Source organism: Rhododendron vialii, chromosome 10a (genome assembly GCF_030253575.1).
Source record: "Rhododendron vialii isolate Sample 1 chromosome 10a, ASM3025357v1".
In the NCBI taxonomy this organism is placed as follows: domain Eukaryota; kingdom Viridiplantae; phylum Streptophyta; class Magnoliopsida; order Ericales; family Ericaceae; genus Rhododendron; species Rhododendron vialii.
The window spans coordinates 30,195,664-30,213,347 of record NC_080566.1 but is presented as its reverse complement, the minus strand read 5'-3'; the positions used below and the strand labels follow the sequence as shown (position 1 = coordinate 30,213,347).

The 17,684-nt window shown below is 38.8% G+C and overlaps 1 protein-coding gene across 5 annotated transcripts in view; it reads right to left on the bottom strand.

Moving 5' to 3' along the window:
• LOC131303262 (uncharacterized) overlaps positions 1 to 17,684 on the bottom strand; it is a 47,185-nt gene that overhangs the window by 13,209 nt on the left and 16,292 nt on the right. For all 5 annotated transcript variants that reach the window (XM_058330043.1, XM_058330048.1, XM_058330044.1 and 2 more), the window contains exons 11-14: positions 13,126 to 13,764; positions 1,772 to 2,171; positions 816 to 958; positions 402 to 569 (exon numbers count right to left, since the gene is read on the bottom strand). In XM_058330043.1, the coding sequence (XP_058186026.1) occupies positions 402 to 569; positions 816 to 958; positions 1,772 to 2,171; positions 13,126 to 13,764 (1,350 nt within the window). The remainder of the gene's footprint in view (positions 1 to 401; positions 570 to 815; positions 959 to 1,771; positions 2,172 to 13,125; positions 13,765 to 17,684) is intronic.

Sequence of the window (17,684 nt, the reverse complement as noted above, 5' to 3'; positions counted from 1 at the left end):
ACAATCAAACACCTGAGATGAGATGATGTTATGCAAATACAGGTGGCATAACTGACAACCAGGTGGCAGTTGTGAATCTCTAATATAAGCATTACAACCTTTTACAGAGCATTTTCCCCCTAATTGAAGAACACTTAAAGACCGGGTAGTAAGTACACAAATAATACCATTACCTCGCAAAAAGGAATAACATGCAAGACAAAAGACAACGGATGAAAACTGAAACCCCAAACAGGGAAGGGAAGGATTCCAGCATCATCGTAATCATTGGAATAATTTAGTCAGATGCTAATAAAGTTATAAAGACCCCTTTCAATTTAGGTGATCTACTTATCCAATACTAACTGTACTATAAGTCGATAAAAGTTAGTCGCATGCTATTGGAAAAAGAGCTCCATTACCTCAAGCGAAGAAGAAGATAATTCCTCCTCCACATGTTTCTGTATAGCAGCTTCCCATGACATGGCACTAATCTCAGCATGTTCATCAGTATTAGCAAAAAAATCAATTTCCCTAAGAGAAAATTCTCCTGTAGGAAGACCAGATAGTGACTGGCAACCAAGAGGACCCTGTGGTAGAAAATCAAATTTCAACCACATAATAAGTGAAGTGGCATTGCTAATAGCAGCGTACAGATAATGATGACCTTCGAGGCAGTGTTTTCACACGTGAACTACATACACTTGCCAGCAAAGGCCTACTATCCTTGCAGGCTGGAACAAAGTTCAGTATGTAACCCTCTTAATCAACAAAATAGCTAAGAAGACAAACTTTTCCAATCGTTTTAGCAACGCATGAAGGAAAACACAAATAACCTGCACATAAAGCTGAATTAATCTCCTCACAGCCTTTGGAAACCAGCATGGGAGCATTTGTAAAAGTGAAGTATCGCGTCCAGTAGAGAAGAATATGTTCTCACGCCAATTTAGATAGTCTGATAAATCAGAATTCCGAAACACTGCAAATTTAGACACAAATCAGAGCCTACGCAAAATATACTGCCATCAAAACTGGGGATAATATTACAAGGTTGACCACAATGAGGGGAAGTAATAAGCAATGAACAAACTTTCCATTTCTTTCCCAAACACTAGTAACCAAAACAAACAATAGTGGAATAACAAAATTCCAGTGTTCCCAACAAAAGACTTGAGAATATAGCAAAACATGTCAACAAACAATGAAAGATACTATAACAAAAGATGTATCGCTGTGTATTTTAAATTTATTCGACAATACTTGAGGATGCACATTTCATAATGACATTCAGCGATCTTATACTTGTTCCTCTTTCACCAATTAGTGAATCAATCAATACGCAAAAAACATCTGTTATTAATTCTTACGTTTTATACACTTGGTCTAAATTCAGTTCATGTTCATAAACATCTCTTGTATTTCCATTTCTTTTCATTGAAACACTAGTAACCGAAACAAACAATAGTGGAATAACGAAATTCCAGTGTTTCCAACAAAAGACGTGAGAATATAGCAAAACATGTCAACAAACAATAAAAGATACGAAAACAAAAGATGTGTCGGTGTGTATTTTAAATTTAAAAAACACCTGGTATTAATTCTTACGTGTTATACACTTGGTCTAAATTTTGTTCATCTCTTGTATTTCAAATTCCTTTCGTCTTTTTGAAATGTTTCCAAAACTTTTATGAAACATTTCTGAAATGTTTCTGCTTCTATGCTTGCCAGAAACAACACACCGGAATTAAGTATTAGTCCATGGTAATAAGGGGAAAAAGGAGTACCAACTCACCCATTTTTGTTTTAGGGCCCAAAAAATTGCAATCTGTACTCTGGCCAAAGCATGCCGCTACCAATGTGCGCCATAGTGTAGGGAAGTGCTGAAGTGCTGGCCTAAGGTTCTCCAATGTGCACTGAGCTGAGGAGCTGGAGTGTCTGATTACTGAACCACTACTCAGGCAATCTTGAATCGGGACAGGTGCATACATTAACGTGGCCAAAGCTGCCATTTCTCCACCCCCTTCCGCAATATCATCAACAGTCCGAATTATGTCATCAATCTCCAATACACTTAGGCTATTACCAGGAACTAGATTGCGTGAGGCAATTGAACGAGCATTACAGAATGATGAATCATATTCCAGCCCTTTAACCCTTGACAAGATCAACCATTTTGCCCACTGACTATCTCTCTGCAAACAAATACCGCATAACCAAAGATGACTTGACAGCTAAGAAACAATCACTAATTGCATCACAAGCTGCACTAGAAAATAAGCATAGCATTCTAAGCAAGATGACCAACGAATAAAACTATAACAAGCTTAGGAACTCATGAAAAGAAACAAATCATTAACTTCAACTGTAATATTGCATTAGATAACAAATAGAGCATGCATGACTTGATTTAGAATGACAAGTGCAATTGAAGTCAAATGGTGGGTTAAAATTTGTGTTTTTCCCTTGTAGAGCATGGTAAACCAATGAAAATATGGAAGAAGAGAAACAGTGTTCTCAATCTTGCTATGGTATGAAGCCTGGGATATCCAGTCTTGGAATGACCATCTTGTCACGGTGAGTATGCTATTTCTCAGTTGCTTGCAGACTGCAGTCATCCTCAAAGCAGGATATACGCTCATGAAATCCATGATTGCTCATGTAGTCATGTGATCAATGTCAGTGACACACTAAATAAGCAAAAAAAAAATGGATGTTGTGTTCGAACTTCAAAGAGCAAAGGATAAAGTGACGGTTTTTGAGAATGTCAGTGACACATTAAACAAGCACAATTTGTGGATGTTTTTTTTTTCGGTAAATGTACTCTTCCGTATAAGCCCCAAACAAGAAAACAACATGGTCCAAACAGGACACAAAAAACTATCTCAGCCAACTCCCTCAAAGGAGCCAAAATTATTAGTGTTTACTATTGGGTACTGTTGCTGTATTATATGATTAATGTTTTCTGTAAAAATAGTACGTATAGGTTTGTTCAATAGTAATAGACTAGGCTAAAAGTCTATGCTGTAATAGTTTTGTCAGATAATTGGTGTAGTAATGTTTGGCACCAATTATTTATAGTACTATTCCTTGATGTCATGAATGATGCATATGGTTGTACTATTGTTGCCTCCTTACGCCTATAAAAGGAGAGCATCACTTCTGTAAAAATCAAGTTAATGAAAGCCAGTGTTTTCCTACTATATCCTGTGTCTTATATTCACTCTCTTTGATCCTAACCTACTTTATGTTTGTACCCACTTCGTGTCTGAAAACTTGGTATCAGAGCCATGGTGTCTGTTCTAGCTTAAACCCCTTCTGGGAAACTTCTTTTCCAAAACTATTTCAAATCTTTCCTAAAAGAAAAAATAGAAGCGTATGCTCTGTGGTTGCCTTTTAAGGATCCTCCACATCAGAAACTTCATTAACTATTTTGGTTAAAAAAAAATTTGTATCAGTGGGTTAAAAGTACCTTGAGACTTTGTGCTGTTTAGCGGTGTGTCTCTGTTTATTTACCCTAGTATACAGAATTTCATTAATCAAAATTGGTTAAAGATTTTACACTGCAAAAGGAAATATTTGTTGTATGAGGAAAAGAAGTACCCAGATTTTTACTTTAAGAAATGAATCATCTTTTTTCTACCTATTCCTCTGCTACGTCATCCTTAGTTCCTTCAAGATCGTCCACTAGTAGAAATTCCTCCACCTCTTCTTCTAATCTTGAGTACTTGTATGAGTTTGAATACCTTCCTGATGATAGTAAGGTTCCTTTCACTGATCTTCCTTTTCTAAACCCATATAATGCTTTTGTCAGACCCAAACCTCTGTAAAAAAGACTGTCACCCAACTCTTCTACACAAAACGCCCAACTTCCGTAAATGAGTAAGTTCAAGCCTCTAAGTTTGATCAATGCTTCATAGCAGCTACAGAAGCTGAACAACTGTTACCCTTTGAAATCCCAGTTGATTTGCCTCGTCTTTGGCAACAACAAGGATTTATCCATCTCCACTTTGGGGCAATCAGACTTGCTGTCACTTTTCATGGTAGAAAAGGCTTACCTGTGACTTCCAAACTTGCTCTAGTAGACACCAGGTTTCTACAGTATCAGCACGCATGTATTGCTACTGTCCAAACCACGTTAAATGCTGGAACTGTAATCTTTACCTTTTACCCCAATTTCAATATGCCATTAGCAGATCCTCATCTGCTATCCGCCTTGAAGGTCCAAGTTCAAATTGGTGGTGCCTCCCAAATTTCCACCACATATGCAGCAACCCTTCACTACCAAATGGCCTATCGCCTTCAAAACCATGCCTTTGACATGTCCTTACCGTCCTCCACAGATGAAGCCCATTTCCTAACTGTCAACGCACCTCACCAAGCTTCCTGTGTCCATGTTCCACGACAGATTTTCCGACCTGAACTTCTCAAGCTTCTCCCAGAGTCTTGGGTCACAGCTTATGAGAAGAACCAACAAAAGCCCATACCTGTCCAATCTTCAAATCCAACTTTCATCCAAAAACCTGATGGTACAGTAGAGATTTCATTCCCAAAAAAAGACTCTGCCTCATCCTCCACCCATCCTGTCATTTTTCCCTCGAGAATTGATATGTTTGTAGATGGTTCTCGACCTGGCCCTCCAATTAAATATTTTCAACCCAGTGGTCTTCCAGTCTTTTATTTCAAAAATCTAAAAACAGGTCATTGTTACTTTGATGCCTGTGACTGTGATGAGTGTCTAGAAGACAGTCTTCTAGAAGATGATGAGAACTTTGAAGAAGAAGATCCATGTCTTATATGTCCTTCGTCACCTCCCACTTCTTGTAAATCTCCACCTCCTCCTCAACCTCCATCTGATAATGGCTCTTCGAGTCAACCAAGTGGATGTTTTATGTTCACCTCGTCTCCTTCCTGGACTGAAGCAGATTTCACTCCTCTGAAATTTCATAGTTCTCAAGAAAGAACAACCCACCGTCATAAAATTCCAGACCCTACTACCATTCTCCTCAATGGTAGCACAAAAGCAGTGTCAGCAGCAAAAGCAGCAATAAACTGGCAGTCAGCAAATTCTCTAGCTCAAAACAAAACTCTTCAGAGAATTGATAACTCTCAGCAAAATTTGGAGAATGTTGTTCATAAGAAGTTATCAACTTTGGAACTTCTTATCAGAGATTTGCAGCAGAAAATTCAAAATGTTCACCAGTAACTTCTCCAGATGGCATATGCAAACCAAGCATTTTCAGCAGCTTTTTACCAAAAGGATGCTGAAATGAAGCATCTAAATAATCAGCTTCATTCACTTCAAGCTCAGCAGTATTCTCAGCAAAAAAACCCATTTGACATATTCACATCTTCCTCTCAACAAAGTTTGTTTGGATATCCTCAAATGTCTCAACCCTAACCTATAAACCCTATCTCAGAATTTGGTGAGTCAAGCTCCATCTTTGGAAGTTCATCAACTTTCCTTCCTCCACCAAAAAGACCATCTCCACCAAAACTTCCTTTCCCAAAGCCCCAGATAAAACCTATCCAATCTCCAACAGTTCCGTCTCCACCAACTACCTCTACCTCTACCTCTACCTCTACCTCAATTCCAACTACCTCCACTCCTTCTAAACCAGCTGATCCAAATTCAAAGTCACCTCAGTTAATGGTTTAATCAACTTTTAACCCTTCCAAAAATCCAATCTCCACTCTCCTACATACCTTAGCCACCATACCTGAACCCCCATCTCCTGAACCAACCGTTGAGTTTGATTCGGATTCTGAATCTACTCATTCTATACCAATTCCTCATGTTTTCATGATGAATCTAGATCCTCCTGAAGAACATGTTGAAGATCCTATTATTGAAGAAGGTCCTGAGTTTGATACGCCTCCAGAAATTCCAACCTTTGATTCCTTCTCACATTCCAATATCCATACCCAAGGTTTCTCCTTTGAAAACATTCCCCCATCCAAATGGCTAGATAAGCTTTATGAGATTCATGCTTGGTGCACTGCTGCTATGCTTTCTCCCAATGTTACACTAAGTATTGTTATTACTAAGTGTACAGCAAAATTCCTTGGCCGTCTTCGTCAATGGTACTTGGCTCTTGGTGAATACCGACAGCTACAGCTCAAACAATTGCCAACCCTTGATCAATTCATCTCAGTCCTGCATACTGAGTTTCTTGGTGATCACAACAACACAAAAGAGTTTGTTCGAGAAGAATATCTCGGCATGAAGTGTTGTTCATTCAAAAGAAAAGATCTTGAGACTCATTATGACCATATGTCTCAGAAATTTTATCTTCTCAACGGCATGGATGATGTCAATCTCAAGCAAGCCTTTCTCAATTCCCTTCCTGAACCATTGGGAAATGAGACAACAAGGTTACTTCAGACAAAAGGATTGACGCTGAATGCAACATCTCTTGGTGGTATTTACCAGCACTCTTTGATTGCCTTAGAAAAACTGTGTAATCACCAGAAATTCCTCAGAACTCTTGAAGAACAGGGAAAACTTCTTGGCAAAGCATGTGACCGACCAGATCTCTCTATAAAGTGCAAAGACAAGAAGTGCACTTGCCGTCCTTCATACCGGAAGTCCAAACACTTTCAGAAATGAAAGTTCCAGTCTCCTGGCAAGTTTTCAAAGTTTTCAAAATCTGGCAGGTTCTCACGCCGGAAAAAATGGAAATTTTTCAAGAAGAAAAAGTTCCGAGGGCAGCGAAAGTCTGATCGCTGCTACATATGTGGAAAGAAATGGCACTATGCAAAACAGTATCCAAATAAAACAGCAAGGGACAAAATGGTGAATTCTCTGGCTCTCATTGATGATCTTGACAATGCCGATGTCGAATCCTTATTCTCTATTGATGATGAAGCAACAGATGAAGCAGTCCTGGCATTCACCTTTGATGATTCAGATGATTCATCAGAATCAGATGACTCTTCTGATGATCCTGACTCATTCCCCTATGAAGTCCAAACAATTGGGTTCTCCAACATTATGCTGGCTCAACCTCTAGCCAAGGTCAAAATCTTGCTTGGAAAATATAAAAAACCCATACCAGTCATCGCTTTCTTTGATACTGGTGCAGCAGCCTCCATTCTCAACCCAGCAATCCTCCCCAGGTCCTATTGGCAATTGTGTTTCAGACCCTTTACAGCAGCCAATGAAGAAACTTTTGTTATCACCCTGATCAGCAAGCCTATTATCATCCAACTTTTCCCAGGATACACCATAAAACACCAAGTCTATGGTTCTGATCTCCCAGGAAAAGATTTATTGTTAGGCTTTGATATTCTCCAAAATCTCAGCAAAGTCTCCTGGCTCAAAAAAGGTTTAAAATACAAAAACTACCTGTTACCCTGGACCTCCCAACCAAATCTCTTTTCCATAGAAAATTTCTCCTCCATCAAAGAAGCCATAATCCAAACTTCCTGTGCTGAATCCCATTCCCAATTCCTCACCAAATGCTCCAATCCACTTTGGAAAAACCCAAATTTCTTCATTTCTCTTCCCTTTAAGAAAAATTAAGACATCAATCCCACCAAAGCCACCCATCATGGAATGAACCCAGAACACTACCAGCTTGCTCTTCAAGAGCTCCAGCAACTCCAGTCAAAAGGTTTAATTGAGCCCACAACCTCTCAGTGGGCATGTGAAGCATTTTATGTGAACAAAATGACCAAGCAGATAAGAGGAAAGCTTCGCCTGGTTATCAATTACCAGCCTCTTAATCATTTTCTGCAGGATAACAAATTCCCTCTTCCTCGAAGAAGTGTTCTTTTTGCAAACTTGCCTAAAGCTCAAATTTTCTCAAAATTTGACTTGAAAGCAGGTTTCTGGCAGTTGGGCATCCATCCAGATGATTGTCCCAAAACTGGCTTTTGTATTCCAGATCACCACTTCCAGTGGTCAATCATGCCTTCTAGATTAAAACCAGCCCCATCTTTGTTTCAAAAGGCCATGATTCGGGTATTTGCTCCTATACTATCCTCAGCCCTCGTCTATATTGATGATATCCTACTCTTTTCCCCAGATATTGAGTCTCATGCTGTATTACTACAAGCCTTCCATTCTCTGGTCCAAACCCATGGTATCATGCTCTCAAAGAAAAAGACGTTTCTTGCCCAATCAGAAATTGATTTTTTAGGGATGTATATCTCTAAAGGTCAATATACCCTCCAACCTCATATAGCCTCCCAACTTGACCATTTTCCAGATGAAAATCTCACAGTCAAGCAAGTTCAACAGTTCCTTGAAATTGTTAACTATATGGCCGATTTCATTCCCAACCTTGCCCAATACCGAACTCCTCTCTCAGCTCTACTAAAGAAAACCCCTCCTCCTTGGTCAGCCATTTGTACCAAAGCTGTAAAAGACCTCAAAGCCATATCCAAAACTCTTCCTCCATTAACCATACCTTCAGATGGGAAAAGAGTTCTACAGATAGATGCTTCGGAGCAGTTCTTTTGGAAGAAATTCCAGAAGAAAAACGCAGAATTTGTGGGTACAAAAGTGGTGCATTTTCTCCAGCGAAACTTCATTACCACTCTACCTACAAAGAAATTCTGGCAATCAAAAGGAGCATTGAGAAGTTTGAATTTCATCTAATTGGTCATCATTTCTTAATTGAGACCGATATGATGAGTTTCCCCAGCATGCTCAAGTTCAAACAGAAACACCTTCCAAAAGGCACAGTTACTCAAGATGGGCAAATTGGTTTTCCAATTGTAGTTTTGATGCTATCCACATAGAAGGAAAAACGAATGTCCTCCCTGATTTTCTGTCAAGGCTCAAAAAAGAAATCAACCAGTCTTCAAAAACAAAATCACATTCTTTTGTTCCTGGTTGTTTTCCAATGATTTCCTGTTTCCACCCAGCTAATTTTCCGTTCCACCTCCAGTGTCATATTTTAGAGTTAACCCTTCTTTCCAGGTGTGTTCAAATGTGTCAAAACCTTCAACATCTCTGTGTTTTCAAATATGGTCTTGATGAAGGTCCCATAAAAGGTCTACCTTTCCATCCTGTCTATCCCTTTCTCACCTAGTTTGAAGTGTCTTACCACAATGTTTTTTATTTTAGAAAAGAAGTCTATCTCCTCTTACGGTATTTAGTCGATGTGTATACTATAAGTGTCTGTTTTAATAAATCAGCAGTATTGGTCTATCTGGCTCATGCGGCGTTCAATCAAGTTCAACTTCCAGAAGATTTCTTTTTGAAATTTCTCCTACTCTTTGGAAATATACCCTACTGGCAACAGAAGATTAGACAAATCCCCAACAGTGCAGGCAAAGATCTTCAATTTGCTTTTTGGACAAGTCGAAACAATAGGAGTCTTCCTAATCTAGATGGTTCTATCACATGGCGAAAGGAGTATCACACTATATTCCTCTCTGCATATCAGGAGTCTCAGGACATCCAGACTCACAATGGAAATTATCTGGTCATGACTCAAACACTGTGTTCACTCAATGGATTGGCACCTGCAGAAGTTCCCTCATCTCTCCTCCATTATGAATCTGCAAACTGGAAATTCAATGATACTTATCCAGAAGAATGGCGCCAAAATATCCGCTATCTTTTGGAACAGTATTACTTGACTGACAGAACTGAAGACTATTCTGGAAGCAGTGATTCAAATAATCCAGAGTGAAAACCATGTGCTCATGCCACCTGTTTCTCTTTCCTTTTCCGGACGATGGTGAAATTATTAGTGTTTACTATTGGGTACTGTTGCTGTATTATATGATTAATGTTTTCTGTAAAACTAGTACGTATAGGTTTGTTCAATAGTAATAGACTAGGCTAAAAGTCTATGCTGTAATAGTTTTGTCATATAATTGGTGTAGTAATGTTTGGCACCAATTATATATAGTACTATTCCCTGATGTCATGAATGATGCATATGGTTGTACTATTGTTGACTCCTTACGCCTATAAAAGGAGAGCATCACCTCTGTAAAAATCAAGTTAATAAAAGCCAGTGTTTTCCTACTATATCCTGTGTCTTATATTCACTCTCTTTGATCCTAACCTACTTTGTGTTTGTACCCACTTCGTGTCTGAAAACTCACCAAGAAGAAAAGAAAACTATACAACCAGGCACCTATCAACTACACAATTTGTGGATGTTGTGTTCGAACTTCAAAGCACGAAGGAGTTTAATGTACTGGAAATTATATATTTCAGGCACTGATCTACAATACGAAATACCTCTTTGCTCTAGGCTTTTATACTTCAGCAATGTCCCCAAAATTAACAATCACTAAACTTTTCCAGGTAATTATGCAGCATTGCTGTTCAAGGTTTTGGGACTGCTGTGTAATGGAATTGTTTCACCAAATTTCAAGAAATGATTCGAAAAAGATATGCCACTTGCCATATCTAGAATCACGTTGTTCTTGACCCACGCCACCCACATGTACACAAAAAGTAGAAAAATAAAACAATATCAGGCATAGATTAGGAAAGAAGGGAAACTTCGAATGAATCTACACCATTAGCCAGGGTTCCCAACTTCAATTTGTTTCAGGTAAGCAAATTACACCTTGTGCATTTTCGCATCCATTAAGTATGGTTAAGACAAGAATGTACTGCTGTCATCATCAGCAAGAGACATGGACTCAAAATCCTTGCATAAATTATCAGATAAAGGAAGACCAAACCCATGTGAACCGGAATGCAGATCATTTTTCTCCAAGGAACGAGAACATGGTTCACCATATTCCTAACTTTTGGTACAGTAGGTGTAGGCTACTACAGTTTACAGTTTAAAGCGCACTTGTTTCAAGAGATAAACATACAACAAAATGGATATCATTTTGCAAATTGTTCATGTAAACCACTTTTATAGAAGCATTATGACCTTTTTCTCTTTATACGTAAACCACTTTTATAGAAGCATTATGACCTTTTTCTCTTTATACATTTTTTCTTCCAAAAACTTCACTGTCTTTTAGATTATTTTTTTCCGTTCCATGTTCTTTCTTCTCCTTGGGAAAGTGTCCATGACATAAACAGAAAAACACTTGGGTTCACTTGGGACAGCTAAATTCACCGTTTTGTAGTGTTGACGTACCATATTTCAAAACAGGCATACAAAAACGTAATTCGCAAGGGTATTACAGCTTTATGGTAACACTGGACCAAACACAGAGTAAGCAATCGAAAAAAAAGATAACTGACAAGAATAAAAGAACTGCGTCGTATGTCTGCTTGAAAATCTTAACAGTTTTTGTGCTTCGTGTGTAGGAACTGGGTCTTATGTTTGATTTTCATCAAAAATCTTAACAGTTTTTGTGACTATGTAAGCGCAATTTCCTGTAACTCCAGTATTGCATCCAATACTTCAAGGCAGGGAGAAGGACAAGATTAAAGCTCAAAGCAGGAAGCATAAAATTCATGTACAAAATTATGAGTACTAGAGATAGTTTGATGTACAGTATTGGCTGCAAAATTGTGACCAGTGAATAGTGGAGGTCCTGTAGGATAACATGATATACAATTTTTGGCCCATCTCGTAAAGACTTAAACTATTTCGTACATAAAATGATCTAATACTGGTTAGGGGAGGTCTTGGGTTCAACTCTTTATGATTGCATTTCATGCTCATTTGCATTCTGCTTCTACTTGTGAATGTTTGCCTCCGCACACAAGAAAACGTCGTCGCACTTGATGTCGAGTTTTGGAAAGATTGCAAACATTGTTGGGGACAATGGTAATCTCTCAAATACATGCTTATCCAAAAACCTTCCATGCAAGTTCGAATGCAATTTTTGCAAGACAATATTTTCATGATGATATCCAGTATAATACATACAATCAGAATTACAAGGAAACATATCTAAAACCATAAGGATCAAACAATTTAATAAAAACCTTAAATCAAATACTGAAATTTAAGCAGCCATTATTCTTCAAACGTCTACAAAAATCCCAACAAGGGTTTCATGAATACCTAAGAATTTATCTAGAGGATATCGCATCAGATATTGTCAATGCTGATACTATTGCATTAGCATTTCAAATTTACCGCTTGCTTACCTCCTACTTGACATCAAAGATATTGGACTAACCCGGCATGACATTTAAAACCAGACATGACATTCAAAAGCAACAAAATGTACTTCGAGACTTCAAGTAGAGAACCTGCCTAAGTTCAATGCTTTAGAAAATGGTTCTATGTGTAGCATTGAGGCTCAAGGATGTTTAAAAGCCAACATGACTGGATATTTTTACAATCATTTACTTTTGAACAAAGGGCCCATAAATCCACGTATGAGGGTCAGTTAAAAAATTTATTTACCTATATTAGAGTTTATCCCACATTGATTAATTATAACCTCTAAAACTAGTATATGAGCCTGTGCAGCCTCTCCACTTATTGTTAATTGATTTTGAGTTGGATGCTTAACATGGTATCAGATCTAGGCTTTTGAAGGCTTTTGCACAAGACTATAGATTCATTGATTGGTTCCCCAGTCGTTTGTGCGCAACTTGTTTCGTTGTGATCGCTATGTTATGGATCGTTTGTTTACCTCCACTTGCCGGTCAAGGTCGAACGTGCAGGGGAGTGTTAGAGTTCGTCCCACATTGATTCATAACCTCCAAAACTAGTACAAGAACTTGGGCGGCCTCTCCACTCATTGCCAACTGGCTTTGAGTTGGATGCTTTAACAACCTACTTTATTTTCTCCACTAACTTAACCGAATGTTGAAAAAGAAGTTATCTACTGATGGTACAGTATACCAATCAGTTTTCCCATTATACTTGGATTTGTTCTGATCTCGTTCTCCTATCTTAGGGACTTCCACAACCGTAGCTTTAAAGGACACATATGGATATAAGTAAATAAACAGGAATTAATTCTAACTCCTATTTGACCACTGTACATTGCTAAGATCAGAAAATGGAATAATCGAGAACTTCGATTGTTATGGAGTAGCTGCTATGAACATCAAAAAGAATCAGATGAATTTCTTGGTAGATTTTCCAGCCAATAAATATACCTGATCCTAACTGAAACCAGAGAAAAATATATCATATTTGAACATCAGCATTTCACCAAGTAGTTGAGAAGCTGTATTCAAAAACTAGCAACCATAGTGCAAGCAAACTTGAACCGTAACACACGGGAGATATAGGGTGAACTTACTGCAGATTCCAGCAGTCCAGAAAGTGAATCTTTATGTAGAGCCAACTTGTGGTGGTCCAGGTAAAGGTCCAGAAGGTTTGGAAAATTATATTGCACAGAATGATGGATAATGAGTTTATTTAAAGCTCGGATGGTACCGACTTGACTTGCTCCGCTACTATTTGAAAAATTCGTATCTGATGAAGTCTCAGCAGATTCAGTCAGGCTTGAAATGTTACGCATGCAAGAGATGAAGCCTGACCGTGCCAGGAGAGGTACTATCTCTGCTGTTCCTTCCCAGAATTCCTTCATAAAAACAAATTTCCCGGCAAGCTGCTGCTCCACAAGAGTTCGTAACCACAAGGAGCACATATTATTAGCTGAAAACATGAAAATTCTGACATCAGGAACATCCATGCATACAGCATCCAAATCTTCGACTGGACTCATGTAGTTGCGATAATCCGGAAATTCTCTACTGCATATAGATGAAGCACAGCCATCCAAACTGATTTGTAGAATTCCATCAGACAAAGAAGATGATGGAATCATGTCTAGAAGCTTGGAAACTTCTTCCCAGTCATTGTGGCATATATAATACTCAAGTTGTGATTCCCATAAAACATCACTCTCGGTAAAAAAAGGTTGATCCAGCATTATCTGTATGGCATAGTTCAAAAATTCAACACGAGTGAATATGAATAGGTCCATAGATGCGGTACACAAATTTAGGTGCACTAGCAGTCAGTTGAGAGGATTCAAGAAGTTTAAGAAACTGCAGTAAAGGTTGTACTGCTGTACCCCGAGTACAGGCTCACAATTCCAGCATGTAGGCAGCTTACCCAATTTTTTTGTGAAAGGCTGATCTGTGTGATCCGCGCACATGCCACAGCATGCAAATTAATGCTCACAAATTTAAAGAACTTTTCTTCTATTCTTAAAAAAGAAGAAAGAGCACTCATTGACCAGTCAGGTAGAAGCATGTTGGTCAGTCACTGGATGGAGGTGACCTCACAAAGAAGGGGCCCCCACTTCAAGTTAACTATTATGATTCAATGAAAATACAAAGATCTCATTAAAAATGAGATAAGTTTCCTTTCTTTGAAGAAAAAGGAACAAGCAACAAGTGCAATTAAAAGGGATCAAATAAACCCCCTGCAAAAGAGAGAGAAAGAACTAAAATTCAAACCTGCTGAACATTAATGTCTCCTGCCTAGAAAGTTCCCCTTGGACTTGCTATTTCTACTGAATTTCCAGTCTCTTCTAGTAAGAGAAGTACAGTCACAGAACACGGTTATGACAACTTATGGATGGACACAACCTAACATTTTCATAAACATATTAGATGACACCACAATATATGTTTTTACCTATATATGTGATAATAACGACTCCGTCACTCTTCCACAGAAACTATATGTCTATACGGTAAACTAATTTCATACATTCTGTATACTGGAAAAGAAACAATATATGTTTTTACCTATATATGTGATAATAACGACTCCTTCACTTTTCCACAGAAACTATATATCTATACGATAAACTAATTTCATACATTCTGTATACTGGAAAAGAAGTCTTAACCAAAAACTCTAATATCATAGAACCTCTATTACCAAGAAAAACAACACATTTAGTAGGACGGATTATAGGTGCACATCCAAAGTGTACTGATTCTAATAATTGGCTACCCAAGTTAATTTGATTTCCATAATCTTAGGCAAACATCAAAATAGTATTGATTTTAATAACTGGCTCCCAAATTATTTTATTTTCTGTTCATGTTTAAACAGGTGGAAAAACAAGTGTAAAATTGGCTCTCATGTTATTTATTTCAACATTTCCTACGTTCCTCGTGTGTCTACTGTCTAGCAGATGGACATGTGTATCCCAAGTTTTAGAAACATGTCTAATCTATTGTATTTTCTATAATTTGCGTGATTGGAAAAAGACTCTTTAAGTATAACATTAGGCCTCTCGACCCTACTAAAATATCTACTATTTCGCTCTATCCAAATAAGCTAACATTAAAACTTCCCTATTCTTCTACCCACTTGAGCCCCAAACCATACTTGAATCAGCTCTACCACCGAACACGGGAAAACCCACGACACGTCCTACCATACAAAAACCGTAGCCCATATCTCCATTGCAACCGGACAGTGAATAAGGCTGCCAATAACCTTTCTACGCCAAATAAGGCTATCCACGGTAAGAATCACGTCCTTAGCCGCACACCACATGAAGAAAGAACCTTAGTCAAAGAATGAATGCACCAAATGGTTTTCCAGGGAAAGCATGATGCAAACCCAAATATCCATAGATTAACTTAGAGAGAGAAACTCCCAAATGGGATACAAAAGAGACTAGCTCTTGATAATATTTGTTCAAAATGAAAAAGCTACCAAAAGAAAGGACTCCAACACCTATATATAGACCCAATACAAAAGGCATAAATACCCTTACTACATACTACATCATACTCCCCTACTAAAAAGAAACTTGTCCTCAAGTTACAGTAGTGTCCTTCGGCAAATAGGACACCAAGTGTTGCACATTGAATGTGTTGGAGATGCTCAAATGAGAGGGTAAGCGGACTTGATAAGCGTTGTCATTGATCTTGCGCAAGACTTCACAAGGACCGACTTTCCGATCGTTCAACTTCATGTAAGCACTGTGAGGATGCCTATCCTTGCTCAAGATAACCCAAACAAGATCCCCTTCTTTGAACAAAACCTCCCTTTTGTGTGCATCAACGGCCGCCTCGCCTTATACTTCACATTAGACTTCTCAATGTTGAGCTTAACTTGAGAGTGGATATTCTTCATAAACGTAGCCATATCTTCCGCCTTGGAGTGTCCCTTCTTAGGGGTTGGCAAAGGAACGAGGTCAACCACACTAGAAGGTTTTGAAACCGTAAACCGCTTCAAATGGGGAAGTGCGGATAGTGCGGTTTAGAGAAGAATTGTATGCAAACTCCGCCAAGGGAAGAATTTCATCCCAACTTTTTGAATGTTCACCAACTAAGCATCGCAACAAATTCCCTAGACTCCGGTTTACCACTTCCGTTTGACCATCGGTTTGAGGGTGAAAAGAAGTACTAAAGCATAAGTTGGTGCCAATCTTCCTCCACAAGGTTCTCCAAAAGTGAGCAAGGAACTCAGCATCTCTATCGGAGACAATAGAGGTAGGGACGCCATGCAACTTGTAGACCTCCTTGAAAGAGAGATTGGCAATGTTAGTCGCATCCATAGTCTTCTTACAAGGTATGAAATGAGCCATTTTTTAGAACCGATTTACTACCACCATGATAGAATCACTCCGCCTTTGCGTAAGAGGAAGCCCCAAAACAAAATCCATACTCAAGCATTTCCAAGGACTTTCCGGAACCGGTAAAGGCAAAAACAACCCTGCATTAGTGGCTGTCCTCTTACTCCGTTGGCAAGTTTGGCACCTTTGCACATAGCTCCCCACATCTTTACTCATTCCTGGCCAATAGTATGCATCTTGAAGCAACGCTAGAGTCTTATCCTTGCCAAAATGACCCAACTTGTGACTTTCGGCCAACAAGTGCTCCCTTAAAGAGCATGTAGGGACACACAACTTGAGTTCTTTGAAGAGAAATTCATCCTTTAACATGAAACATGGATCGATAACCTTATCACCCCTTTGCAAAGCATCGATTATTTCACTAAAGTAAGGATCTTTGGCATAGAAAGTGCGAAATTCTTCGGCATAGAAAGTGCAAAGCATCGATTATTTTCTCTCATTCTCTAATCTTTCCCTTTCCTCTTCATAGCCGATCCTTGCAATTGCTCCCACCAAGCTGAAGCTCTTCCTTTGAGACGGATAGCCACTAACTTCACCTTCTTCTCCTTGGAGACATCTCCATAATCAAACACTCTTTCAACCGTATTTATCCAATCAACAAACTCATTCAGGTTAAGACTTCCATTGAACTCGGGAAGTTCAATCTTGATATTCTTCTCCCACCTATAAGGAGAGTGAGTGGAAGGTGGCCTACGCCAATTCGGATCACCAAAAAGATTGTCAAAGTGACTTTGAGAGTCCTCGGACCCTCAACTACCCACACACGACACTTGCAAGCCTTACACCATCGCCGTTAGGGTAGCAACTTGTTGTCTCAACTCTTGAATCTCATGGTTTTGGTTGCCAAACTCGTTCTCTTCACCATTGTTCACCACAAAGCCTCTACCTCTACCTCCTCTTCTACCTCTAGCCCGATAAGCCATTACAATACCCAAATTCAACTCCAAACAAGTAAATCCACCCCAAATAATGAAAACCCAGCCAAATCAGTACACGAACAGCCTCAAATCACAATCAATCGACATAAATAGTGACAGCCCAACAACAAATCGCAAGAAATCGAAGCAAATAGCAACAAACAAGACAAACCCAGCTGAAATCGAGTGCAAAATCACCTGTTTGATGTCCGAAACAGGCAGATCTGGTTCCAAATCACTGTTTCGAGCTTGAAATCACTGTAGCAATGCTCGAAATCACTGTAGCAGGCTCGATTGAGTGCAAAAATGCTGGGTCAACTCAAAAATCCA